This window comes from Fundulus heteroclitus, unplaced genomic scaffold, assembly GCF_011125445.2.
Source record: "Fundulus heteroclitus isolate FHET01 unplaced genomic scaffold, MU-UCD_Fhet_4.1 scaffold_59, whole genome shotgun sequence".
Lineage (NCBI taxonomy): Eukaryota > Metazoa > Chordata > Actinopteri > Cyprinodontiformes > Fundulidae > Fundulus > Fundulus heteroclitus.
In genome coordinates this window covers 1673284-1700891 of record NW_023397022.1, presented here as the reverse complement: position 1 = coordinate 1700891, position 27608 = coordinate 1673284, and the positions used below count along the sequence as shown (strand labels likewise).

Genomic DNA, 27608 nt, shown 5'->3' with positions numbered 1-27608 from the left:
ACTGACCACAATTTTCAATAGGTTCAGTAATGGAAGTACCGTATTTTTCGGACTACAAGGCACACTTAAATTTTCTCAAAAATTGATGGTATGCCTTTTAATCCGGTGCGCCTTGTATATGTTGTGCTTACTGAACGATTTTATGTGGTACAATGCGACAAAAATCTGTTATGTGTAAGTACAACTGGTTGGCAATTAAACCGCTCCGCTCAATAGATATTTGGAGCATTACGGTACACTGTGTCACCACCTGATTGACCCCCCCCCCAATGAAAACTGGGGAAGTCACGGATTTTGTTAAGCACAGAATCTGTGCTTGGGGGTTGGTTTGTTTTCTCTGAACTACAAAGCCGACAGGTGCGTTCGGCAAAGCTCTACTAGGTCAGGACAGTGGCACGACCAGATAAATACCTGTTGTTGCTCTAAACTTTTTTTACTCCTTAATGATACACTGAAATCGGGGACATTTCCGGAGACAGCTTTTGCCGGGGACAGGCCATACAAAACAGGGTCTATCCCCGGAAATTAGGGACATCTGGTCACTCTACCGGAGGGGCAGAGTGATATTACACACTTGGGTAGAATATGTACTTATGTGGACAAAGAAATACAGACGCATTAATTCACGGTGCACTTTATAATCCGATGTGCTTTATGGTCCCAAAAGTATGGTAGGTTAGCAGTCTCCTCTCTTGCCCGCAGCCAAACAGACACCCCACCCTCCTTCCACCCCTCGCGTTTTATCTTCCACCTCAGCCATGGTCCCTTCTGCTTCTGCGTGTTTGCTTTCAACCAAATCAGAAGGTGGTGCTGTTCCTTTTGCCTCCTCCTTCCAGTTTTCTGTCTCTACAAGTCAGGTGAAGAGTCGGCTAGAGAGCCTGAACTTAAGCCGGGCGTACACTGTACGAGCTTTTGCCCTTTTCGGGCCGATTCTTCAGTCGTGCAAGAAATGTTTGGATTGGGCCGAGTTTCAGCTTGATCGTTCGTCGGGCCGCACAGTGTAAGAACAGATATCGTGAGCAGTGAACTTTTAAACCTTGTGCTTTCGTCGTACAGTTTTAGCTGTATATGAGTACCACAATTGAAAATATCGTACAGTGTATGCCTGGCTTAAGGCTGCAGGTCCAGATGGTGTGTACCCCCAGAGTCCTGAAGGCCTGTGCAGAGCAGCTCTCTGTGATTCTACAACACCTCTTCAACTTTAGTCTGACTGCGAGACGGTTCTAGTGTTGCAGAAGACCTTTAATGTTGCAGTACCGTAGTATCCTTTTCAAGACAGGAACCATCAACATGCAGAACCCAACTACATAAAGATGCTTACACATACATCTCCAGATCTGAGACATTAAATGCAGACTTCTTAAAACAACATGACAAGGGACTAATGTGGATGTCCACTCAGAATTTTCAGAGGAAATATGATTATAATTAGAGAAAAACATCCAAACCTCTCTTCTTAGTCACTTCTCTGTGATCCTCTGTGTCAACTTGTTGGCGCTTACTGTTCTCCTTCTGCTCCTTGTTGTTGTCTTCTCCCTTTGTGCCTCTCCCACAGCTACAGGTGGTTTGCATCTGAAAAAAAAAAAAACAGGACAGGCAGTAGTTAGGATATGGGACCATGAGAGAAAGCCCGACTGGAAACAGTCCACTTGAGGAAGAAACTGTGTTTACGTCACATGTGGCATTCCTCAATGCTTTCTGAAGTTTACTGATGACATAATCTTTCTGCTCACAGATCTCTGACAGCTCTGATAACTTCTGCTGCTGTTGTTGCTCCAGACTCTGAGGAAGACAAAGTTATAACAGTTAAAGAAGATTGGTGAATAAAGCCCTATTCTGGCAGGTTTAGTTTAACTGGGGACAACATATGATTTGTAATAATCGATGAGCTTTGTCTGTGTTGTTAATTTTGTGCGGATCGCCCATGTCAGTAATTTGTAGAGTAAAATTTCCCCTGCAATTTACCTATTATATTTTGCTGTACTACGAGGTCTTACTAATCCAATGTAACTAGGCATCTCTGTGATTCTGATACATGATCGGCCCGTTTTTTCCCACTGTGTGCAAATACAAATTGCTTATAGCAAAACATAGAGGCTGCATTGGAGTCAGGCAAAGTTTATTTGTATAGCACATTTCAGCAGAAAGGCGGTTCAAAGTGCTTTAACTTAATAAAAACAAAAACATCATAAAGATATTGAAACAGTCACTGTTTGTGAGACCTGTAACAAACATTAAATTGTTTCAAGTGAAAGCACCAATATACATTAAATAAGTTGGTCAATGGGCCAAAAGCAACTCTAAACAGGTGGGGTTTTTAGTCTTGATTTAAAGGAGTGTTTCGGCTGATTTCAATTGTCTGGAAGTTTGTTCCAGATTTGTGGAGCAAATGAACTAAATCCTGCTTCTCCAGGTTTGGTTCTGGGTATGATGAATAGACCAGCAACAACAGGTCTTTCATGTACACTGGTAAAAAACAAAACAAAGGGACCAATTAAATTCTATTTTATTTATATAGTGCCATTTCACAATACATGTCATCTCAAGGAACTTTACAAAGTCAAATTCAATCAAATAATACAGATTAGTCAAAAATGTTACCATCTAAGGAAACCCAGTAGATTGCATAAAGTCTTGACAAGCAGCATTCACTCCTCCTGAAAGAGCGTAGAGCCACAGTGGACAGTCGTCTGCATTGTTGATGGCTTTGCAGCAATCCCTCATACTGAGCATGCATGAAGCGACAGTGGAGAGGAAAACTCCACTTTAACAGGGAGGAGAACCTCCAGCAGAACCAAGCTCAGTGTGAACGGTCATCTGCCTCCACCAACTGGGAGTAAAAGAAGATAGAGCAGAGAAATAAAAAGCAAAGAAGCACACACTGATCCAGGAATCCTTTGTGTTAGATGGTAATAGCGGATGATCCACCTCCCCTGGATGATGTCACAGCTAACAGAATGCCAGACCAGGTGTACCTACTATGAAGAAAAAAAATGACAAAAGAAAGTTAAAAGTTGAAATAACAACAAACAATGCAAATTGGAAAACAGCAGGAGAACTCAGCAGAGTGAGAAAAATAGACCCTGATGTCCTCCACAAGCCTAAACCCAGCATACCTATAGACATAGCTCAGGGTAACGTAAGCCACTTAAACTAAAAGCTTTGTCAAAAATTAAAGTTTTAAGCCTAGTCTTCAAAGTAGACCAAGTTGGTTCCACAGGAGAGGAGGCGGTTACCAAAACGGATATTCCTCCCATTCTACTTTCAGAGACTCTAGGAACCACTAGTAGACCTGTAGTCTGAAAGCAAAGGGCTTTGTTTGGAACATATGGGTAATCAAATCTCTGATATGTGATAAAGCTTCATTATTAAAATTATCCATGACTGGTTGTAACAATGGACTTTATTTGAGAAATAGCAATTTTAGATATATAAAAAAAAATGGTACAAATACTGTAAGCTGTTTAGTTTTTATAAATTTAAATAAAATATGGTTGCACAGAAGTCGGCATGTTGTTTACGCTGCAATGCATTCTGGGAAAATTATGTATACTAGGTCCAAGCACAAGCTCCGTCCAGTCAAAACAGGAATGAGTAATGTTAAACCTTTTCAGTTTGAACAAGATCGCATTGAAATTCATGACAAAGTAGTAGTAGTAATAATGAGGGTTCCCACACCTTGGTGAACATCAAAATCAAGGACCTTTCAGGGACTTTCCAGGACCAATTTCCTCAGATTCAAGGACCACACGTGGCGGCATTTACCTACTGTGACCGCTGAATAGGTTTTCATATTTTAATACAATGCAAATTCAATAAAAGACTAAACGGCATAGAAGTTGTTGGGTCAGAAGCAATGCAAGAAAGTGGACTTAATTTATAGCCTACATTTATATTGATCCACAGTACATGGCTATGCCATCTTACATTACATATAAGATGTACATTAGCCTACCGTTTCATGGAATTTTACAGAAAAAAGTGCAGCATTGAGATGTTCAGAATTATATCAATTTGTTTCACTTACTTTCATCTTTGATTAGGCTAGTTTTTGACTTCTGTTTAAAGTGCCACGGTTGCCAGAAAGCTGCTCAGAGATATATTTAAATCATTCTCAGGTTTTTGTTACCTTTGTTAAAGGCATACTATGCAACATTTTTCAGTTAATTAATGTGTTCCATACCGTTTTGGATGATTAAATGAGTCATTTCAGGTCGAACAAAGGTTTTTTCGGCCGCCCTGGGGGTCTGTGGGGGAAATACCGCACTTGCAATTGCAAGACCTCACGGCCCGCACACAGAGAAGTCTCGCTTTACGGCGAGAACTCCATGTGTTTTTGCCCTGCCATTCACTATATGCACACGCGAAAGCAACAACAAAGAACCGAGTGTTAACGTTAAATAAACATGCAAGCGTATCGAGTTTTATTATTATTATTATTATTTATTTTATTTTTTTTTTATGTTGGCGAGACGCTACCACGGCGGCGGCGGCGAGGCGGCGGCCGCCGCCGCCTCGTCAATATAGCAATGCGGGAAGCTTGATGTTCATACGTTCACTGTGTTAGTCATTGTTTGTACTGCCGTTTTTTTCCCACTTTTCGTTGCGTTCGCCTGTCTGCTAAGCTCAAAACAACCGCGCCTGGCTTGACGGAGAAACCAGAACAGCTGAGCATCTTTACGACAGTGCACTTTTACTTTCGCCCTCTGGGGGGAGCCTCGCTGGAAAATCAACCCCGGTTGCATAGTATACCTTTAAAGACACAATTTCAGTGCATTTTACTAACCCTCCTCCTTTACCCGGGTTTGAGACCGGCAAAATTAACCATAAAGAGACACTATGGCGGAATAACAAATTTTTTCTTTTCAACTTTTTTTTAACATTTTCTTTTTTCCCTTGTGATCCACCAAGGTGCCTACAAATCACGGTAAAACATGAACATGTGGCTGTGTGAATCAAATGCCGTTATTTATTTAAGATAAAATATTTCAAATTCAGTTACTTATGATCAACCAGCGCCATCAATCCCGGCGCATGCGCCCTTCATTTGCAGTCTGGACGCTGAGTTGCTGAGTTGGCAACACTGCGTGAATGTAACCTATTGGACGTACGTAGGCCTAAACCGTAACCTACCAACTAACGAAGAGCGAACGTACTTTTGCAAATTAAAAGTCTGTGGAATCAAAATAATTTTAAAAGATCGTGTGGCAGTAAAATAATGACACATGAGTCGTCATCCGTGTGAACTTTCAACCCCACAAAAAAAATTCAAGGACTTTCAAGGACAAGGTGTTTTTTTGGCTGTTTTCAAGAACTTTCAAGGGCCTTGAATTTATTTTTTCAGATTCACAAACTTTCAAGGATTTCAAGGACCCGTGGGAACCCTGAATAATAATAAAAACAATGAATGACACGTACCACTTGTAGGACTGTGTGATGCAGCAAGTAGTTCTCTGTGTCCAGCGTCAGGTCCAATTAACACTTAGGATCTGATCGGTCCGGTCTTCGGTCCGTTAACACAGGTTTAGGGTCTGGTCTTCGGTCCGGTGTCGGTTCCGTGATTTCACATTCAATACTGGTGGCAGTAGCTATGTTATTTAAAAGGGCTTCCGGTGTTGCTCTGATGTTTCTCCCAGCGTCTTTATCTTGTAAGATTGTGAGATTTGGGCACTTTATGGATAAAAATAGGCTGCACAGCAGTTGGTTTTAACTTGCGAGGGTAAGGCCAACCGGTCATCTATTTTGTTTGGAAAAATGACAGTCTTCTGGAGAGAAGTGTTGAGACCACAAATATGGGTCCTTCTGAAGTTGTGTTTTTGTTAATGTGGGAAGCAACAAAGACTCACCTTACTTTTTCAGCTTTGTTTTGAAATTACAGCCAACCATCTGACCTTGTCTAAATTTACACTAGTCAAACATAATACGATAAAAAAGAACTTGGGTAATGTTAATCTTCCTGAGTTAACTCTGTAGCTGCCAGTCCAGTAGGATATAACCGCATCATTAACCCAGCATACCTTGCACAAGTGAAAAATTGGCGACTTCCATGGGTGAAAAATTAAATAAAGATTTTACAAACAGCAATTTTTAAGTTAATAGGAAAATTACAACATATTTGGGCTAACAACATTCAACTAGTCATGGATCCCCTTAAGGGCTTTATAATTTTTAATTCATAAAATTTAACAAGAGACCCAATGAAGGGAAGCTAAAATAAGAGAAATATGATCCCCCTTATTAATTTTCATCAGAACTCTTGCTACAGCATTTTGGACCAACTGAAGCCTACAAACTGTATTTTGTGGACTATTGTAAAGAATTACAATAGCCCAGCCTTGAAGTAACAAATGCATGCACTAGTTTTTCAGCATCACTTCTAGACAACAAAAAAATCTAATTTTGTTAATATTTCAGAGGTAAAAACAGAAAACCCTGGAAACCTGTTTAATATGGGATTTAAATGACATGTCTTGGTCAAAAATGACACCAAGGTTTTTTACTTTATTACCAGAGGCCAATTTAATGCCATCCAGATCACAATCACATTTCTGTGAAATCAAACTGTCCACTTAAGAAGCAATACTGATTGACAATTTCACACGCTGTTGTGCAAATGGAATAGACAACAGGTGGACACTATAGGCAATTAGCAAGACACCCCGACTAAAGCAGTGGTTCTGCAGGTGGTAACCACAGACCATTTCTTACTTTCTATGCTTTCTGGCTGATGCTTTGGTCCCTTTTTAATGTTGGCAGTGCTTTCACTTTAGTGGTAGCATGAGACAGTCTACAACCCATACACGTGGCTAAGGTAAGGTAGTGCAGTTCCTCCAGGATGGCACCATCAATGCGAGCTATGGCAATAAGGTTTCCTGTGTCTGTCAGCGTAGTGTCCAGACCATGGAGGTGCTACCAGGAGACATGTCAGTACATCAGGAGATATGGAGAAGGCCGTAGGATGAAAAAAAAAACCTGCAGCAGGACCGCTACCTCCGCCTTGTGCAAGGAGGAACGAGAGGAGCACTGCCAGAGCCCTGCAAAATGACCTCCAGTAGGCTGAAAATGTGCATGTATCTTCTCAAACGATCATATACAGACTTCCGTGAGGGTTGTATGAGGACCCGACGTTCTCATACTCATAACTCAAAAAGTTTAGTTACTTGCTTAAAATATATTTGAGTTTTATCAATTTCAATACTAAAGGCAAAATATCGGATCGGGACTCGAAATCGGATCGGATCTAAGGTTAAAAGATCGGATCAGGATCGGAGGCCTAAAATGCTGATCAGGATATCCCTAATAACTACAGTTTTGTTACTGTTCAGCTGGAGAAAGTTTTGGCACATCCATGCATTGATTTGTTCTTAGCTTCCATTCAGAGTCACCTGGTGATATCGGAATGGAGTGTTTCATCTGTGTAGTTATGGTAACTAATCTTGTTTCTTGTTCTAACCTCAGCTAGTGGAAGCATACAGATATTACATAGAAGGGGTCCCAGGATTCAACCTTCGGGTACCCCGCATTTGTCCGCTCTGATGAGAAGTTACCTATTGACACAAAGAAGTCCCTGTCCTTTAGTTAGGATTTAAACAAGTTGAGTGCTGTACCAGAGAGTCCGAACCAGCTCTCCAGTCAGTTTAATATATCATGGTCAACAGTGTCAAATACTGAGCTGAGTTCCAACAAAACTAGCATTATGTTTCTTCCACAGCCTGTATTTAGGTGGATGTCATTGAACACTGTCTCAGTACTGCGGTAAGCATGGAAACCTGACTGAGAAACATCAAAGCAGATGGTCATTGTAAGAAAGCTATTGATTGTTGAAACACAGCTTTTTCAATAATGTTTTGAGCAGTGTATAAGAGACATTATTTTCCTTGGCTTGTGGTTAATGATTAATGATTCCAGGTGCAATTACACTTAAAGGTTATTAACATTTACTGGTGGCAAGTCTACTTCAGTCTTACAACTGACTAGACATTCATCTTTCGTAGTTAATAAGTTAATAATTGTTAAGTAATAAAAATTAAATTGCTTTTTATAATCATTAAATGCTGGTAGCCCTTAATCAAAACCATTTTAAACATTTTTCGTTGTAGCTTTCTTTGATTAGAATAACATTATCAATATAATATCCAACTAAAACTGCGAGCAGTTATAAGTGGGTACAGCATTTGTGTCAGAGACCAGGATTAAAAAGCAATACCTCTACCTCGGGAATAATACACATTTTTTAAGTTAAATGTTAAAATATCGTCTAAAGCTCCTTCTACATAGGAGGTGATGCGCACCCTGCTGTGATCTGAAACCCAATATTTTCAACGGCAGGCGACGCACAAGGGAGCACCGAAATTGTTTTTTTCCAGACAGGAATACCAGTGCTGCGCTTTCAACACCATCAGACCGGTGCTACTGAGGGGGAAGCTGGAGGACGCTGGGGTGGACAAACATCTGGCTGACTGGACCATGGACTACCTCACTGACCGCCCTCAATACGTGCGTCTGCACGGCTGTCAGTCAGAGGTGGCACTCTGCAGCACCGGGGCCCCCCAGGGCACCGTTCTGTCTCCGTTTCTCTTCACCCTATACACCTCGGACTTCACCTACAACACGGACAGCTGCCACCTTCAGAAGTTCTCTGACGACTCGGCCATTGTGGGCTGTGTGTCTGAGGGGAACGAGCTGGAGTACCGGTCGGTCATCATGGACTTTGTGGACTGGTGTGAGAAGAACCATCTGTGCTTAAACACCAGTAAGACCAAGGAGATGGTGATCGACTACAGGAGAAGACCCCCACCTCACTCACCTGTGAACATCCAGGGGCAGGACATAGAAACTGTGGAGAGTTTCAAATACCTGGGTGTTCACATCAACAATAAGCTGGACTGGACACATAACACCGACGCCCTGTATAAGAAGGGCCAGAGCCGGCTCCACCTCCTGAGGAGGCTGAGGTCCTTTGGAGTGAGCCGGCCTCTGCTAAAAACTTTTTATGACTCTGTGGTGGCCTCAGCCCTCCTCTACGCTGTCGTCTGCTGGGCTCCTGGCAGCACAGAGCGGGACAGAAAGAGGCTGAACAAGCTGGTGAGGAAGGCCACTTCTGTCCTAGGCTGCACTCTGGACTCTGTGGAGGAAGTGGCTAAGAGGAGGGTGTTGTCCAAGTTCACATCCATCATGGACAACACCTTCCACCCGCTGCACCAGACTGTAGAGGAGCTGAGCAGCTCCTTCAGTGCCAGACTTAGACACCCTGTCTGTAAAAAGGAGCGCTACCGCAGGTCATTCATTCCTGCTGCAACCAGATTTTACAATGCTGCACTGTAACTGCAACTGTGACCATAACTGTAATAATTAATGTGCAATAACCAAGGTGCAATAATCTATTTAATACACTGTCCTACAACCCGTGCAATAACCCTGATGTAGTGACTCCTGCTGCTATCACCACCTGAACATAAGTCAGCCCACATGTATGTATGTATGTATGTATGTACAAATGTATACAATGTCTATGCACATACATACGCGTAGGTGCGTATGTAAGCAGTCGCATAGATATATGTATATATTTAAGTATATATATTTATGTATATATTTAAGTATATATATATATATATATATATATATATATATATATATATATATATATATAGACCAATAAGAATGTAAATGAGACATCATATGCCCATTCCTATTTCCTTTTTTTTTGTATTTTTTTGGTATTCTTTCTGATCCATTGTATATATGAAGATTCACTGTATATAACTGAATGCACCTTCCCTACTCTGCACCTTCTTGTATGAGCCGATGTGACGAGTGAATTTCTCCATTGTGAGATCAATAAAGACTATCTTATCTTATCTTATCTTTATGCGGCACAATTGAAACCCTTAGTACATTGGTGTACACCAAATTATGATTCTAAAGGGAAGTCTTTGGAAATCAAACAGACAGATATACCAATACAATCGATACCAAGAAATAAAACTCAAACAGAAAAGAATTATAACAGCTTGAATCAATTGACCATATTCACTGTTAATCTGTGGTTTAAGGTACTGAGGAAATTGCAGGTAAAGTAACAGGCCAGGGGCTTGAATTTGGTAGCCGGCGAACAGCCATGCCTTTGCATGACCATCCCTCGCTCCTGCGGGCATGGAGCCCTAACTAGAACTGCAAGCAGTAATAAACAGGTTCCAAGCCCCCTTGCCCTTCCCGGCACTCACCCCTCCCCGCATAACAGCCCCACGTAACGCCCCCCCCCCCCCCCCCCCCGCTCCGCCAGTCTGTCCGCATGCCTTTCACTGGGGGCGTGTAGCAGTTCTCGCCGTAAAGCAAGACCGACTCTCGCGATACACAGACTTCTGAGCCTGTGGGTGCGGGCCGAGGGCTCCTGCAATTGGGTACCGCGCACGTGACGTCACCGTCTCAAGAGCAACGCCCCTTTTGCCGCTTAGGTAGGGCATACAGGAGAGAACGCACGGAGTACCCAGCTATTACAAGCGCAACAGAACCAGCGATATGACCGACTTTACAGCCGTTGAACTTTCCCAAGACGATGTCCCAGGCGCACGGTTTACTGGTCGCACTGTCGAAGAACACACCAACCTTCAGCTCAAACGATGGCTTGAGGTTCGAGGGCTTAAAAAGACTGGAAAACTGGCCGAGTTGATGAACGGTAAGCTTTGTTTTTTTTTTTCCTGCGCGGCGATCATGGCAGCGTCGGCCGTTTTTTTTTTGTTGTTGTTTGCAATCACCGTCCAGGAATGGGTATATGTTTAATGTTTGTCTCATTTGAAATGTTTTTGAGTAGGCTATCCTGGTAGCAGGCTATCAAGTTAGCGCCTGCTACCATGATAGCCTATATGCTATCATGGTAGCAGGCGCTTCATTATTAACATGTCGGCCACCAAAATACTCTTACCTTGACTTGATCTCGCTGGAATTGGGTCAGGATGTTCTTCGGTTGTGCCCTTTCCTCCGACAAAATGCTTGCTACATATGTACTTGAATTTGGTAACTTTTTCCGGGTTGAACTGTTGTGTAGGCCGACCGCCCCGGTGTACCCAGCACACAGATTTCTCCTTGGCAGTCTTGAAGAAAACATCCTTCATATGCGGCCGATCAGCGTAACTCAAGTCGCTGTTGCACGTTCCATAGCAACAATGTTTAAAAACCATGGTCTTAGATTTGGAAAAAGCAGTCGTTTACCGAGTAAAACCTAGGCTAACGCACGTCTCTTTTACAGCAAAACAGCGGCGGGTTTCCGGAGTTTGCCCCACTGCGTACCACGTGATGTGACGTCATCGTGACGTTGTGTTTCTAAAAATAGCTTGCGCGCGGTACCCCATTGCAAGTACGGTATTTCCCCCACAGACCACCAGGGCGGCCGAGAAAACCTTTGTTCGACCTGAAATGACTCATTTAATCATCCAAAACGGTATGGAACACATTAATTAACTGAAAATGTTGCATAGTATGCCATTTAAACAGCAAAATCTACCTTAGAACTAATATACGTTCTTTATTAAGTTAAACGTTAAAGTATTAGTGTAAAAAAAAAAAATCCCCATTTCCTCATCAGATTCTTCAAATATTCTCACATGGCCAATACTCTAGAGCAGGGGTTTTCAATAGGTGAGGCGCGCCTCCCCTGGGGGGCGCCAAAGAGTCACAGGGGAGGCGCGAGAAGACAGAGAAGAAGAGAGAAGACAGCGCTGCCGCTCAACTCTGTAGCGATATTCGTGCATTCTTTTTGAGCGCGCAGGAACCAATCCAAGCGCGCAGTGAGACAACGCTCAAAACCGGTCTGGCGCGCGCTCGGGTGTCGGCCAATCACAGACAGTTTTTCTTCCATCCAATCAGAGTATGGCTTGCAAATACTGCATTCAGATTAATTAAATCAAAATGCTGCAGCGTTTGGCAGAAATTACTAAACATCACCGTGGGATTTAAAGAAAACAAATAAAAAGTTTAATATTTTAGCCTAAAATATTTAGGCTAAAGTATTTAGACTAAAATATTAGAGTTACTAAGTGAGGTGTGACATTTTTTTTTGTCTCTTTTCGTTCCAACTTCTGGGAGGTGATGCAAAAGTTTATTCTGATCATAATCATCATCAATGTCATCATTATTTAAAGGGCACTTTAACACGAGGGTGGTTATCTTTACCTATTCCAAGGGGGGGCTCACATTCAATGAATTTGAAAACCCCTGCTCTAGAGCAAGAATTCCCAAAGTGTAGGGTGTGCGAGATGGAAACTGTAATGGCGGTCTGACGGGGTTTTTCCCTAGCCTCGTGAGACCATCCTGATCTCGCGAGCTTTCAAGGTTTCACTCGCAGATCAGTCTGGATACTCTCCGTTGAAGAAAATTTGGAGCCGTTCACCAAACGAACGTCCAATCAGCGTTGGCTTTGAGGCGGGTTGAGGTGTGACGCAACGGGAAGCGCGTCAGTTCAGTCTAAACAACATGGCGGCTTCAGCCGATGAAACTAGCGTTAGCGTGGCTATCGAGCAAGTTTTATCGGAATTACAGAGTATTTCTCTGCTGAGCTAACGAGCCTTTACCTGCAGCAGCAAGAGTAGCTTGGCTTGTGGTTGTGTTTTCGTCGTCGCTCTGTTACGAGCGACGACGAATCTGATTGGTTCATTTGGCCCGTCTATCACCAACATAGGCCAATCAGCTAACCAGTATTTTCGCCCCTTCCCAAAATTACTTCAACGGAAGGTTTCCAGATGGATATGCGGAGCAAATCTATCTGGCGGAGTCAGGTAAGTTTTTCCCCCCACACAATAAAGACGTGTAAATAAACATTTCCCTTTCATTTAAAAATTTAAATCTAAAACTGTAAATTTAATCAATAAATAAAAATTTATTGTAATCATCCGTATTAGACGCTATTGCTAAGTGCTGTTGCACCCTTACTGTTTCTTTAAGTTAGGTTGTTTTGGGTTTATACCAGAAGAAATGTGACGCTTCCGGGGGCAGGAGTGGTGGTTCAGGGGACTGTCAGGGTGAAAGCTGTTTCGTTCTGTTTGTTGTAAAATAAAGTGTTAGCAAAACATCGGTCTGGTGCTTGGGTGTCATAACGGAATGTTACAGTATTCAAACGAAATATTTATTTAGATGAAATCTTCTACACTTCATTTTAAGATGAAATATCCACACTGTGCTGTATATGCGCACCTAGCTTGTGACCTCCGCTATAATCATCCTGGCAAATATGCTTAATTTGGCTGAAATCGGGGAAACTGTCGTGCAGGTGAGACATCTAAGGTCAAAGTTAGTGATGAAGGAACCCAGAGAGTGAGGAATTAGAGGCAACAGAGGAGAGAATTGCAACGGATCCGGGAGAAGAAAACTAGCGAGAATCAGAAAATCTCTCTCTCTCATGACTTTACGTTGTTTACATCAGGAGAGGAAAAATTTATTCTGGGGTGAAAGTTTTACTTACGAAATTAAATTGAGTGACTGTCTCTCTATGGATCGGGCAGTGCCTAAATACAGCGCCACACATGCTGCAGTGATGCGCATGCCACGCCCACACCACTGCCTTTACCGCTGCTGCTTGGGGGGGGGGGGGGGGGGGGTTAGACATGCTGTTTCTTGACTGTGCTCACGCACAGAGCTGTAGTACTTTACATTGTGATTCACACAGGTGCTGTTCATTAAAAAAGATGGGGGTTTTGCACAAATTCAAGCAGAAACCGGGAAACCGTAGGTGGAGCTGCTGGGAGCTGAGGTGTGTGGAGGTTTGATGGATCTTTCTCTTTTTACTTCAGCTCAAGCAGCGCATCAAAAATGACAGCCTTCAAGCTTGTTGACAGCCACCTCTTGTTATTCACACACAACAATAAACCGTGAGAGCCGACGTGTGTTGTGAAACTGCAAAACTTTGTCTTAAGCGGAAAATCAAACGCGCGTCTACACAGCTCAGCGTTCACAGTGTTGCGTTCGTGAGCTTCGGAAAGCTATGGTGCATTCAGGAACATGGGACATTTCAGTTTTACAACGAAAAAGGCAGAAAACGGAACAGAACTTAACTCATACAATAATTTATTTATCCAGAAACAGTGTGGGCTTTCTTACAATACTGAATGCTCTATAATTGTATTTCTGTTATTTTTGATTATGCACATCTGCTAGCTTTTTATTCAAAAAAATCTATAACATTACAGCAGCAAATTATCAAAGTTTTTCAAAGCCTGTTTAAAAGCTCCAAATGGGGCTTCAGATCATACAGCAACAATTGTGCTGTCATTGTTTTACAGGGCTGAATTTGCATTTGTTGACTCTTGTCCTTTAACTACTGATGGATATACAGGAATAGAGTCATACAAGTGTCAATTCCCAATTCCGCTTTTTTAAGGTTCACATTCAGTTCTCAAAAATTTAATGTTGAACATGGGTCAATACTCATTAAAACCTTAAAGTAATCAAAAAGTAATCAAAGTAATTAGTTACATTACTTTTTAAAAGTAATCGAAAAAGTTACACTACAATTACATTTTAAACAAAGTAACTTGTAACTTTAACGGATTACATTTTTAAAGTAACTTACCCAACACTATATATATATATATATATATATATATATATATATATATATATATATATATATATATATATATATATATATATATATGTGTGTTTGAAGCAAATCAGATCATGCATGTGTGATGTAGAGCCAAACGTATGCAAACGGACTGCTGTTAGAGATTATAGAGACTGGACCGTAAAATCAGTTACCATGGAAATTACAGATAAACTGACTCTGGAGGCACAGAGTCTGACATACTTTGATTGGACAGAATGACTAGGTGAAGATGTGTCAGCTAAGACACGTCTGCATTATAGCATGATCTTCTCCACCAATGTGATGAACGCAACACTGATATCATACTGTGCACGCCCCTGAATGGGTGTACACAATGGGTCCTACTTAATGTCAGTGTGAGGAATGAACGGGGCTATATGGCACCTGTTGCGTTGCTGTGTATGAGAGTCCAGTACTGAAGCTGTAAACATCCCTCTGCCTTTTAGATTAAATATGGTCAGCTATGGTGTCAAGAGTATTTTTATTACTACAGAAATCTACAATAGAAACATCACATTATTCAGTCTGAGTGGTGTTTTGAATTTTTGAGTCCGCAGAAGAGATGGCATCGCAGCAGCAGCTGCGAAGAAAGAAAATAAGGTGAGATTTCTTTTTTTTTTATTAAATCGCTTAGGGCTGTGATGTCAGATCCTATGTGAGCAGATTTTATGTAACTTAAGGGCAGAGGAATGTTTAGGATAATTGTTTGCAAACGTGTCAGTGAAAAGTAAGTTGCATGTGGTTACAACGGTGATGAGTCCGAGGGACCCTGGCCAGGTCCCTGACCTGGCCAGGGTTTACAACAAACCAACTTCTATTCTCAGTAGCCTTGAGAATATGGGTTTGGAGCTCCCTTATTAGGCACAAAGGAAAATGCATTTATCTCTGTGTTTAATATTAAAGCTACCATGACAAACAAGCACGCTTAAAGTTTTTGAACATCCATCCATCTATTTTCTAACATCTATCCCTTGTGGGGTCGCGAGTCTAACAGGACAAACAACCATTCTCGCTCACACTCACACCTAAGGAGAATTTAGAGAGGCCAATGAACCTAACAGTCATGGTGTTTTTTGGAAGCAGGAGTACCCGGAGAGAACCCACGCAGGGAGAACATGCAACCTCTGTGCAGAAAGGGTAGGACTTGAACCCAGGACCTTCTTGCTGCATGGCAACTGTGCAGCCCTGTTTTTGAACATTCGTAGTAAAAACCAATTTTTTTCTGTAGAAAGGATAAAAGAAAGAACTTGATTTTGATGGGGATGGCCCCAAGTCGTGGGTGGATATCGGGTACAAAGTGGTTCCCTAAGGGTCTGTTAAAGACACTTTAAAATAGACTTATCCACGGATAATTGGCAGACGGCTTTCACTGCGGCACGGTGAGGCAGTAGTTAGCACATTTGCCTCAGAGCAAGAAGTCTAGAGTTCGAGTTCTGTGTAGAGTTTGCATGTTCTCCCCATCTCTGCGTAGGTTTCCTCCTGGCGCTCCTGTTTCCCCTACCACTAAAGACACGCTGGGCAGATTGGCCATTAGTGATGTCGCACTCAGTCGCAACGGCTCAGGCTAACCCTCCATCTGATCTACAAAATTTCATTGTACGTACCTGCTATGTATAATGACAAATAAAGCACCTCACCCTTCTGTCTCGTCCCGAAAAGGCTCCACGGGCATTGTTGAGACAGCGCCTGGAGCAAGCAGCTCAAGCTGATAAGGCTCTGGCTCACTGGGCACACAGCCTCCCTCAATCTCCGGTTACGAAGGAGGTTAAATTCCTCCGCTTCAAAACAGCGTAACACTGCTCACTCTCCATGATTCAAAATGGCAAATAGAGCTAGCTGCTGGTCTTTCCTGTGGTTAGAAAGCCAGGCGTTTGAGTTTTGGATGGCCCCAAAGGTCGGCAGTTTGAAACTCGGTTTGTTACTCTGAGTTCTTGAGCAAGACCTTTCACCACAGATTGCTCCGCGTGTACCACACAGTGTTGGTTGGCAGCACACTGCTGCCTAAGGGATGGCTTAAACACAGTAATTTTTCCCTCTGTGAGACAATTTTTTTTTTTTACCATTGCAAGAACTTTATATTTTCTGTAAGTATATACAGTAATTATCAAGTAAAATAGTTGTTAAAATGTGCATTTAAACAAGCATTTAATTCTGTTACTATATTTTTAACAATTTAACTCTGTACCATATTTATACTTGACAAGGCCAAACTGTAACAATAATATAACTGATTTGCCATGCAATTTAGAATCACAATAAAGAAATTTTATCTCCACATCAATAATCTCTGCCTGTCTTTTGTCTGAACTTTTACCTTCATGGCACCCTGCAGCTGATCATGCAACTCCAGCTTCTCTAACCGATGCATCCCCAAATCTGCAGGCACAAGGTAGCACAGAAAAATAAAATCAGTAATAATTTTTTGAGAACCGCTGTCCTGTAAAAACAAACTGTCCTGTTGTAAACATATGGTTAAATTCTCTTTCATTTTTAGCTAATCAGCTAAAAATAAATAAAGAAAAAAGAACTATATTTGCAGTTACAGACTGAACTGGTAATACACTATATGATCCTGAACGTATAAACAACACCTTCCGAGATTTCTACAAATCCTTATACACATCGCAGATAAACCCATCAGATAACGAAATCGAGCAATTTCTAGATAAAATAACACTTCCTAAATTATCAGATAGTCAAACAATGGCGCTGGATTCACCGCTGACAACAGTCAAAATTCAGGAAGCTCTCAAAAGCATGCCCAATAAAAAGGCTCCAGGTCCAGATGGATTCCCAGCTGAGTTTAATAAAGAATTATAGAATATTCTGGCACCAACGTTCCACAGAATGTTGAAGGAAATACAGGAAAATGGCAGATTCCTGGCTAATATGAATTCTGCTACCATTAGTCTCCTGCTTAAACCAGGCAAAGATCCTGTGTTTCCTACCAGCTATTGTCCAATATCTTTAACGTTGATATTAAAACAATCTGTAAAGTTCTTACAAAACAATTAGATAAAGTCCGTCCGTTTTCTTCCGCTTATCCAGGGTCGGGTCACGGGGGTTTCAGCTTCAGTAGGGAGGCACCGACGTCCCTCTCCCCGGCCACTTGGGCCAGCTCCTCCGGAGGAATCCCAAGGCGTTCCCAGGCCAGCCGGGAGACAGTCTCTCCAGCGTGTCCTGGATCTTCCCCTGGGCCTCCTCCCGGTGGGACGTGCCCGGAACACCTCACCAGGGAGGCGTCCAGGAGGCATCCTAACCAGATGCCAGAGCCACCTCAACTGGCTCCTCTCTACGTGAAGGAGCAGTGGCTCTACTCTGAGTCCTCCCCGGATGACTGAGCTCCTCACCCTATCTCAAAGGGAGAGCCCAGACACACTACGGAGAAAACTAATTTCGGCCGCTTGTATCCGGGATCTCGTTCTTTCGGTCACGACCCAAAGCTCATGACCATAGATGAGGGTAGGAACATAGATCGACCGGTAAATCGAGAGCTTCGCCTTTTGGCTCAGCTCTCTTCACCAAAACGGATCGGTACAGCGCCCGCATCACAGCAGACGCCGCACCAATCCACCTGTCGATCTCCCGCTCCATCTTCCCCTCATTCGTGAACAAGACCCCAAGATACTTGAACTCCTCCGCTAGGGGCAGCACATCCTCCCACACCCGGAGAAAGCACTCCACCCTTTTCCGGTTTAAGACCATGGTCTCGGATTTGGAGGCACTGATTTTCATCCCAGCCGCTTCGCACTCGGCTGCGAACCGCTCTAGTGAGAGCTGTAGATCACGCCCTGATGAAGCCAATAGGACCACGTCATCCGCGAATAGCAGTGACGCAATCCTAAGGCCACCAAAACGGATCCCCTCAAAACCTTGGCTGCGCCTAGAAATTCTGTCCATAAAAGTTATGAACAGAATCGGTGACAAAGGGCAACCTTGGCGGAGTCCAACTCTCACCGGAAACTGCCGGCAATGCGGACCAGACTCTGACACCGGTCATACATATATACATACATACATATACATATATACATATACATACATACATATACATATATACATATACATGCAAATAATAACATAAAATGACCAGAGACATACAATATAATAGAAGAGATAGAGAGAGAGATAGTATATGAAGGTATATAGAGAGAAGATAGATGTATAGATAATAAGTACAGATAAATATATAGATATAGCCAGATATACATACATATATATAACATAAGATAGCAGAATACATAAGAGCACACATAGATACACACAGATAAACCAACAGATAGATCAACACATAAGATACAGACAATATACAGATAGCATACATAATAGACATACAGTAGATACAGTACTAATAGATACATATAGATACATACAGATAATACATATATATACAGACATAGATATACAGATAACACACAGAGAGACAGAGAGAGACAGACAGAGAGAGACAGAGACAGACATAGAGAGACAGAGAGAGACAGACAGAGAGAGACAGACAGACAGAGAGAGACAGAGAGAGACAGAGAGAGACAGACAGAGACAGAGAGAGACAGACAGACAGACAGACAGACAGAGAGAGACAGAGAGAGACAGACAGACAGACAGACAGACAGACAGACAGACAGAGAGAGACAGACATAGACAGACAGAGAGAGAGACAGACAGACAGACAGAGAGAGACAGACAGACAGACAGACAGACAGACAGACAGACAGACAGACAGACAGATAGACAGACAGACAGACAGACAGATAGAGAGACAGACAGACAGACAGACAGAGACAGACAGACAGACAGACAGACAGACATAGAGACAGACAGACAGACAGAGAGAGACAGACAGACAGACATACAGACAGACAGACAGAGAGAGATACAGACAGACAGACACAGACAGACAGACAGAGACAGACATCTACATCGAATATACATAACTAGACATACTATACCATACATAGACACAACTTAACAAGCATATACCACTACATAGGCACATATATATACATATACATACATACATACATACATACATATATATGATATGTACACACAATATATATCAGTATCATATATATATATATATATACACACCACACACATATATATATATACTATATATATACACACACATATATATACATATATACACACACACATATATATACATATATACACACATATATATACATATATACACACACATACTGCGTTGCGTGCCTAGGTCCAGTCTATTGTACGGCCCAAGAACATAAATACGCATTGTATTCGGATGACAATGCTCTTTCTGTGGTGAGAGTCCAGCGCTGTACAACTTTATATGTGGACAAAATAAATTAGACTTCTGAGAACTTCAGACTTCTTTCCTCAACAAAAGAACTGGGTAATAGATAAAGCTAAATGTATGTAGCTGTACTGTACATGTGATTGTCTGCAGTGTGTGTACCTGCAATGTGTGTCTGTTCGGTCAAACAGTGTTGGATATTCTGAGCGTCGTCTCTGATCTTCTTCAGGTCTTCACTGATGAAGGTGATGATTCCCTCCAAAGGAGCTGCCTCCTGACAGCCAATCAAAGTGTCACTGATCAACAGTCTCATAGAGTCTACCTTTTCCACCCCAAGACAAAATACTGCTTCCACTGACGCAAATAGTGATCACACATTACTTTGGAAGGTTCTAAATATCTGAAGGTTCAGGACAGTACATTAAAGTTAGAAAAGGAACAGAAAGTAAATATTGGGTTGTGTAAAGGAAAATAAACACCATGATAGCCTAAATCAGCTACTACAACTCTACACCATCAGGCAGCTTAATGCATGACAATCCATCTCTGATGGATTGTCATGCATCAGACAAGCTGTGAGCTATGTATTTATAAACAGTCACTCAGTTTATTCATAAACTCCTCTAAAGGTTTCTCCTGAAAGAAGTCCCATCACATCGTGTTTAAATCAGATGAACAATACTGCCAATCACAGTGCTCCAAATAGCTTAATTAAAGAGCTCTGAGACTACACTGTATTCTTTATAATTCATCAATCTGTGCAATTTTACATAATAATTATTTATAATTGAAATTTATTGATCTCACAATGGAGAAATTCACTTCTGCATCTTAACTCATCCCCTTGGGGAGCAGTGGGCTACCACTGTGCGGCGCCTGGGGAGCAATTAGGAATTAAGGGTCTTGCTCAGGGACCCAGAGTGCAGGCGGTGGGGATTGAACCGTGTACCTTTTCAGATCGCAATCGCACTGCTCTAAGAGATAAAAGAGGTAAGCTCATATGAGAAAAAACATCTTTTAACAAAAAAGGGAAAGGAATGTTGTGAAGTAAGTCTGGGATGGGTACGTACCTTTTATAGGTACGGACCGAATTCAGTAAGTACTACAGAGTACTGATTGACCTAAAATCAAACGGTACCATGTTTCGGCACCTAACGCATCATTGTGACACTGAGGGAGTGCAAGAGTGGACGATTTTTCATGCTGGACATGAATACAGTATTCCGCACACAACAGTGTGATGACGTCAGTAGACGTTGGTCGAACAAAGCAAGCATGGCTGATTGAAAGCCCTTAGAAATTATGTCTCCACTCTTCAAAATACAATGCAGATCACACTCACAGCAATATTTGAGACAAAACCGCAAGGCTAGCAATAGGAATACTATTCTGAGGAAGCACCTGGTCACAGCTGCCAATTTACAGAATGTCTCGTATTTAGCAAATTTTCATACCTATCAAGTGATATTTTTTCAAAAAAGTGACTAGCAAAAAATCTAGCAACTTTTCTTCTGTGTTATTGGTGACTTCCCGTGAAAGTACCAATCGTTCTGCAGTTATTTTCTTGAGCTAATGGCGAGTGCTGCTGTGAACCCCTTTACACTTGTCTTAGCACTGTCTCGCAGGCTGCTGCAGCCTTGTCTTGAAACCCGCCTGCAGTCAGAGCAAAGAGCAGAGAGGAGAGGCTCTCTGTTCCCTCATTGCAAATATATTCCGTCCTGATTTACAAAGCAGGATAAAATATGTTTTTAATATATTTATTTTTTCCCCCTTCCCTGAAACTGTTGCTCAGATAACGTTCAATGCTATGATGCTTAAATGAAGACAATCTTGGAATTCATTCATATCCTGTAGGTTTTTAAACTCCTCCTCCGTCTATCATGAAACTTGTAGCACACTTTTCCTTTTATGATCAGTGTTTATTAGATTTAAGTCTTTAATTAAAACAAGACTTCCACAGAGGACTTTGGATGTGTTATAGTCCTTGGAATATAGTGAAAGTAAAATCCTGATTAAAGGGTCTTAAATATTAATACCGTATTTTTTGGACCATAAGATGCACCGGATTATAAAGGTATTACATATCCTTCCCAATCATTCCAACCCTCCGGTAGGGTGACCAGATGTCCCCGACTTCTGGGAACAGACCCTGTTTTTCATGACCTGTCCCCGGCAAAAGCTGTCCCAGGAAATGTCCTCGATCTCTGTGTATGATGGAGTCAAAAAAGTTTAGCACAACAAAAGGCAAGACCGGGACCGATCCTGCTGCTTTCCCGACGTAGTAGAGCTCCGCCGAACTCACCTTATCCGCCCTGTCGGCGTTGCAGTTCAGACAAAACAAACCAACTTCTAGTTTCAACATTACAGTCAGGCAGTCTTGTGGACAGCTCAGGGGTCTGATCAGGTAGTGACACAGTGTACCGTAATGCTCCCAATATCCATTGAGTGGTCGTACTTACAACTTATGACATATTTTTGAGCACATTGTACCACATAAAAAAACAAAAAGTGCGGTAATCATTTATAAGGCGCAACAGATTACCTTAAAGTCATACTATGCAACATTTTTCAGTAAATGAATGTGTTCCATACCGTTTTGGATGATTAAATGAGTCATTTCAGGTCAAACAAAGGTTTTCTCGGCCGCCCTGGTGGTCTGTAGGGGAAATACCGTACTTGCAATGGCGTACTGCGCACGTGACGTCACAATCTCAAGAGCAACGCCCCTTGCCGCTTTGGTAGGACAAACAGGTAGAGAGCGCCCATAGCCACCAGCTATTACACGCGCAACAGAAACAGCGATATGACGGACTTTGCAGCCGTTAAACTTTCGCAAGACGATGTCCCAGGCGCACAGTTTACTGGTCGAAATGTCGAAGAACACACCAACCTTCAGCTCAAACGATGGCTTGAGTGTCGAGGGCTTAAAAAAAACGGAAAACGGGCCGAGTTGACCGAACGGTAAGTCGTTTTTTTTTCTGCTCTGCGTTCATGGCGTCGTTGGCCGTTTTTTTTCTGTTTGTAATCACCGTCCAGGAATCGGTATATGTTGCCAATAGGTAGCTACAAAACAACCGTTTACATCTCAGAATCTTGCCCTTAAGAAATTCATGGCAAATTGTTTAATGTTTGTCTTATTTGAAATGTTTTTGAGTAGGCTATCATGGTAGCAGGCGCTTCATTATTAACTTGTCAGCCTCCTATCATGCCTATCTGTCATCTGAAATGATGACAAAACAAACAATCATGGTCAACTTAGGGACCTAAGCCAATATCGCGAGACAGGATAGACACGCAGACATGACAAAAGAGTAACAAAGGATGGCTCATTTTGTCGTGAGCTGTTCGATGTATGATCAGATTTAAGCTTCAATAAAACACCAAAAAACTCTTACCTGTTCACTACTTGATGTCGCTGGAATTGGGTCAGGATGTTCTCCGGTTGGGCCCTTTCCTCCAACAAAATGCTTGCTACATATGTACGTGAATTTGGTAACTTTTTCCGGGTTGAGCTGTTGTGTAGGCCGACCGCACCGGTGTACCCAGCGCACACTTTTCTCTCCGTACCTCGAGTCGCTGTTGCACGTTCCATAGCAACAATGTTTAAAAACCATGGTCTTAGACTTGGAAAAAGCAGTCGTTTTACCGAGTAAAACCAAGGGTAACGCACAGCTCTTTTACAGCGAAACAGCGGAGGACACAGCATCTTGCCCTACCGCGTACCACGTGATATGACGTCTTGTGACGTCACGTTCTAAAAATAGCTCGCTCGCGGTACGCCATTGCAGGAGCCCTCAGCCCGCACCCACAGGCTCAGAAGTGTAGTGCATCGCGAGAGTCAGTCTTGCTTTACGGCGAGAACTGCTACACGCCCCCAGTGAAAGGCATGCTCGTTGCTAGATTTGTGCAGTTATCATGGCGGAACCAGCGAGAAAACAGCGAAAGCCCATGTCGGAGCAGGCAAGAAAGAGGAAAAGGGCTCTTGACAGAGAGAGGAGTCGTACACGGGTGAACATCGGGCAAGCTTTTTCCGAATGGCGAGAGCTAAAAGAAAAAGAAGGCTGCAAGGCTGACGCGGACCTGGGGTTTCTGCTGATGCGATTGTAAGTAACATTGGAATGGTTTCTCTCTCTCTGTGTGCATGTTCATACTTTCACTGTGTTAGTCATTATTTGTACTGCCGTTTTTTCGACTTTTCGTTGCGTTCGCCTGTCTGCTAAGCTCAAAACAACCGCGCCTGGCTTGACGGAGAAACCAGAACAGCTGAGCATCTTTATGACAGTGCACTTTTACTTTCACCCTCTAGGGGGAACCTCGCTGGAAAATCAACCCCGGTTGCATAGTATACCTTTAAATTTTTAAGAAAATTTAAGGATTTTAAGTGCGCCGTATAGTCCAAAAAATACGGTACATTAAAAAACCGACCAACACAATCAACCCATATGTAAGAGTGTTTAACCTGTATCAAATCACCTGCAGACAGTGTTTTTAATTAAACCCTCAAATATTTTCCTCTTCTCCAGCTGTTTGTTTTCTGGTTAAAATTTGATCCTTTGATGTACATAAACATACAATGAAATCCAGCAGAATGAACTCCCGTGTTTCCATTTTTCTTACCTTAGAGACGTTATTGTTTGGTGTTGACAAGTCAACTGTCTTACTGACGAGGTTCTTTAGGATCTCCACCTTTCTCTCAGCGCGCTCCTCAAGGATCTCCCTCTCCTTCTTTAGGCGCTCGCTGTCACAAGAGAGAAGCCACATTAAACCAGAACCTTATCATTGTCAGGCAGAAGATCAGCAGCAGTGGCAGCATCACCTGTAGTCTTTCTCCATCTTTTTGTACAGCTCCATGAACTCAGTGCTGACTTCTTCTCTGATCTGAGCCTCCAGAACCAAACGGAGCGCCGCCTCCTGATCAAAATAAAATACAGATATACACATTTGTATTTCTAACCATAATTACAGCCTAATCTCAATAATTTTTGGAAACCAAATCAGAAGAAGCTTAACAAAACTCACCTTTGCCGCCACCTCCTCCTCCATAGCCCAGTCCCGGTCCTCCTCCTCACCTCCAGCCTTCAGAATGGTTCCCTCCATCACACTCTCCTCCTCCTCCTCCTCCTCCTCCTCCTCCTCCTCCTCCTCCTCCCACTTCTCATTGTCTTCAGCCTCCAGCACATCCTCCAGGCTTGTCTCCCAGGCAACAAGTGAACTCCTCCTGCCCCCGTTCAACAGGTTTCTGCGCTGGTCAGCCTTGTCGATGATGAGAGACAGCTCCATGGCTGACTTGTGGCAAGTGCTGTAATCCAGGACGACCGTCGGGGATTTGACTACCATCACCTGGAAAAGTAAGAAGACAAGATGCCAAGTCTGTTTAAGACTGGCTGATCAGAGTTCAGGTAAACCTCAAATTTTCTCCTAAAAGGTTTTCTTTGTGTCTGTGACTTTTAGAGCAGGTGAGTAAAATTTCCGATGCTTATTTATGAAAAAAATTTTATAGCATGGGTGAGCACTCCTTTTCACAGACAGTTCAGGTTTCATCACTTTTGACATGAGTGGAGGATCCACATCCTATGCTTTGTCTCACATCATGTACAGAGGTATGTCAGTGTGGACAGGTAGCTCAGCAATAATCGGGAAATCAAACTGCTGTGGAGAATTATGAATGCTTAATGAGGCTGAATAGTTTAGCAGTGAAACACCCTCTGACAACTGCCAGCAGGAGTACATGTAACTGGCCAAACATGTATTTACAACATGTATTTACTTTAACGTGCTTCGTTAAGCCATTGGCTGATGCATGCTCCATAAACTTGGAGCTGTTATTTATTTTTATTAAAACAAATTTAACACTTGAACATAATATTTAAGCCTTTCAGGTTTTCAATTTTGATTTTCAAATTTAAAACTTTTCAAAAACCTCCTAATTATTATGTCACAACTGCAGAGCCCAGCCCCTCACTCAGAAACCAAAGCTCAGTACACCGCAGGATTTTCCTAAAGACTTTGACTGAAGGAAAGTTCTTTCTGTACTGTCCCTACAACACTCCAGATGACAGAGATGTAAGTATATAGTGATGTCAGAACATCACAGCGATGTTTGCTCCCTCTAGATTCTTTTTCCAGCTTGGAGAGGAAACATGGGCAGAAGAAGGTGATTAATTCTCTACTATCTGACACAAGAAAGCAGCTGATTGAACCAGGCCAGATTAGAAGGAGGGCTGTGGAGTTTTACTCCTCTCTGTCTGAGAGCAAGTATAAGGAGAACAAAGCTGCTTGGGGAGTTCTACAATGGGCTGCACCACGTCTGTGAGGACACAAACGCTCAGCTGGAGCGCTCCCTGAGGGTACAAGAGCTCCACACAGCCCCCCTGAGCATGCAGAGCCAGTAGGCATCTGGCATTGATGGACTCACTGTAGAGTTTTAAAAAGCCTACTGGGACACTCTAGCAGAAGACCTGCTGGATGTCTACAATGAAAGTTTGCCCGCTGGTTCACTCCCGCTTTCTTGCCCCACGGCACCCTCTTGCCTAAAAAGGGAAATCTGCAGGACATTAAGAACTGCCGCCCTGTGTCTCTCCTCTGCACCAACTACAAGATCCTATCCAATGCCATGACAACTCGGCTGTGAGAAGCTATGGAGCAGGTCATCCACCGGGATCAGACCTACTGCGTCCCGGGCAGGCCCATGGTAGATAACAGCTATAGCAGCTTGGGATGTTTTGGAGATCTTCGGTTCATTGGGTCTAAGAACGGGCTTGATCGCATTAGATCAAGAAAAGGCGTTTGATTGCGTCGAACATGGCTTCCTCTGGAGAATAATGGAGAGGTTTGGGTTTTGGCACCAGTCTTATCGGCAAGTTTCCAGGTGATGTACAGCGACGTTGAGAGCATGCTAAAGATTAACGGTGGTCTGTGTGCTCCTTTTAGGGTGAGTAGAGGTGCTCAGCAAGGCTGTGCGCTGTCTGGGATACTCTACGTGCTCTCCCTGGAACCCCTGCTTTTAGGGATTTTATTGTTTTATTTGGTGTCATTTAGTGTCATTTGACAGTTTTATTCACTCTTTTAAGCATAAAAAGCTTTTTTGCTTTATTTCCAACAAGCTGTGGATTTGGACAGTTTTGCGTCTGTCTTGGGAGAGATATTTTGAGCCCGAGGCCTACCTTCATCCACCCAGCCCTGAGGCTTACCTCCATCCACCCAGCCCTACAGCCTGAGGCCTCCTTCCATCTCCCAGCCCTGAGGCTTACCTCCATCCACCCAGCCCGAGGCCTACCTTCATCCACCCAGCCCTGAGGCCTACCTTCATCCACCCAGCCCTGAGGCCTACCTCCATCCACCCAGCCCTGAGGCCTACCTCCATCCACCCAGCCCTGAGGCCTACCTCCATCCACCCAGCCCTGAGGCTTACCTCCATCCACCCAGCCCTGCAGCCTGAGGCTTACCTCCATCCACTCCAGCCCGAGGCCTACCTTCATCCACCCAGCCCTGCGGCCTACCTTCATCCACCCAGCCCTGAGGCCTACCTCCATCCACCCAGCCCTGAGGCTTACCTCCATCCACCCAGCCCTGCAGCCTGAGGCCTACTTCCATCTCCCAGCCCTGAGGCTTACCTCCATCCACCCAACCCTGAGGCTTACCTCCATCCACCCAGCCCTGAGGCTTACCTCCATCCACCCAACCCTGAGGCTTACCTCCATCCACCCAGCCCTAAGGCTTACCTCCATC

General features: G+C 43.0%; 1 protein-coding gene across 2 annotated transcripts in view; it reads right to left on the bottom strand.

Annotated features, from left to right (window-relative positions):
* LOC105922856 (kinesin-like protein KIF20A) overlaps positions 1 to 27608 on the bottom strand; it is a 97569-nt gene that overhangs the window by 40897 nt on the left and 29064 nt on the right. For both annotated transcript variants that reach the window (XM_036133181.1, XM_036133182.1), the window contains exons 14-20: positions 24900 to 25220; positions 24697 to 24791; positions 24498 to 24618; positions 20043 to 20154; positions 16914 to 16975; positions 1672 to 1782; positions 1449 to 1572 (exon numbers count right to left, since the gene is read on the bottom strand). In XM_036133181.1, the coding sequence (XP_035989074.1) occupies positions 1449 to 1572; positions 1672 to 1782; positions 16914 to 16975; positions 20043 to 20154; positions 24498 to 24618; positions 24697 to 24791; positions 24900 to 25220 (946 nt within the window). The remainder of the gene's footprint in view (positions 1 to 1448; positions 1573 to 1671; positions 1783 to 16913; positions 16976 to 20042; positions 20155 to 24497; positions 24619 to 24696; positions 24792 to 24899; positions 25221 to 27608) is intronic.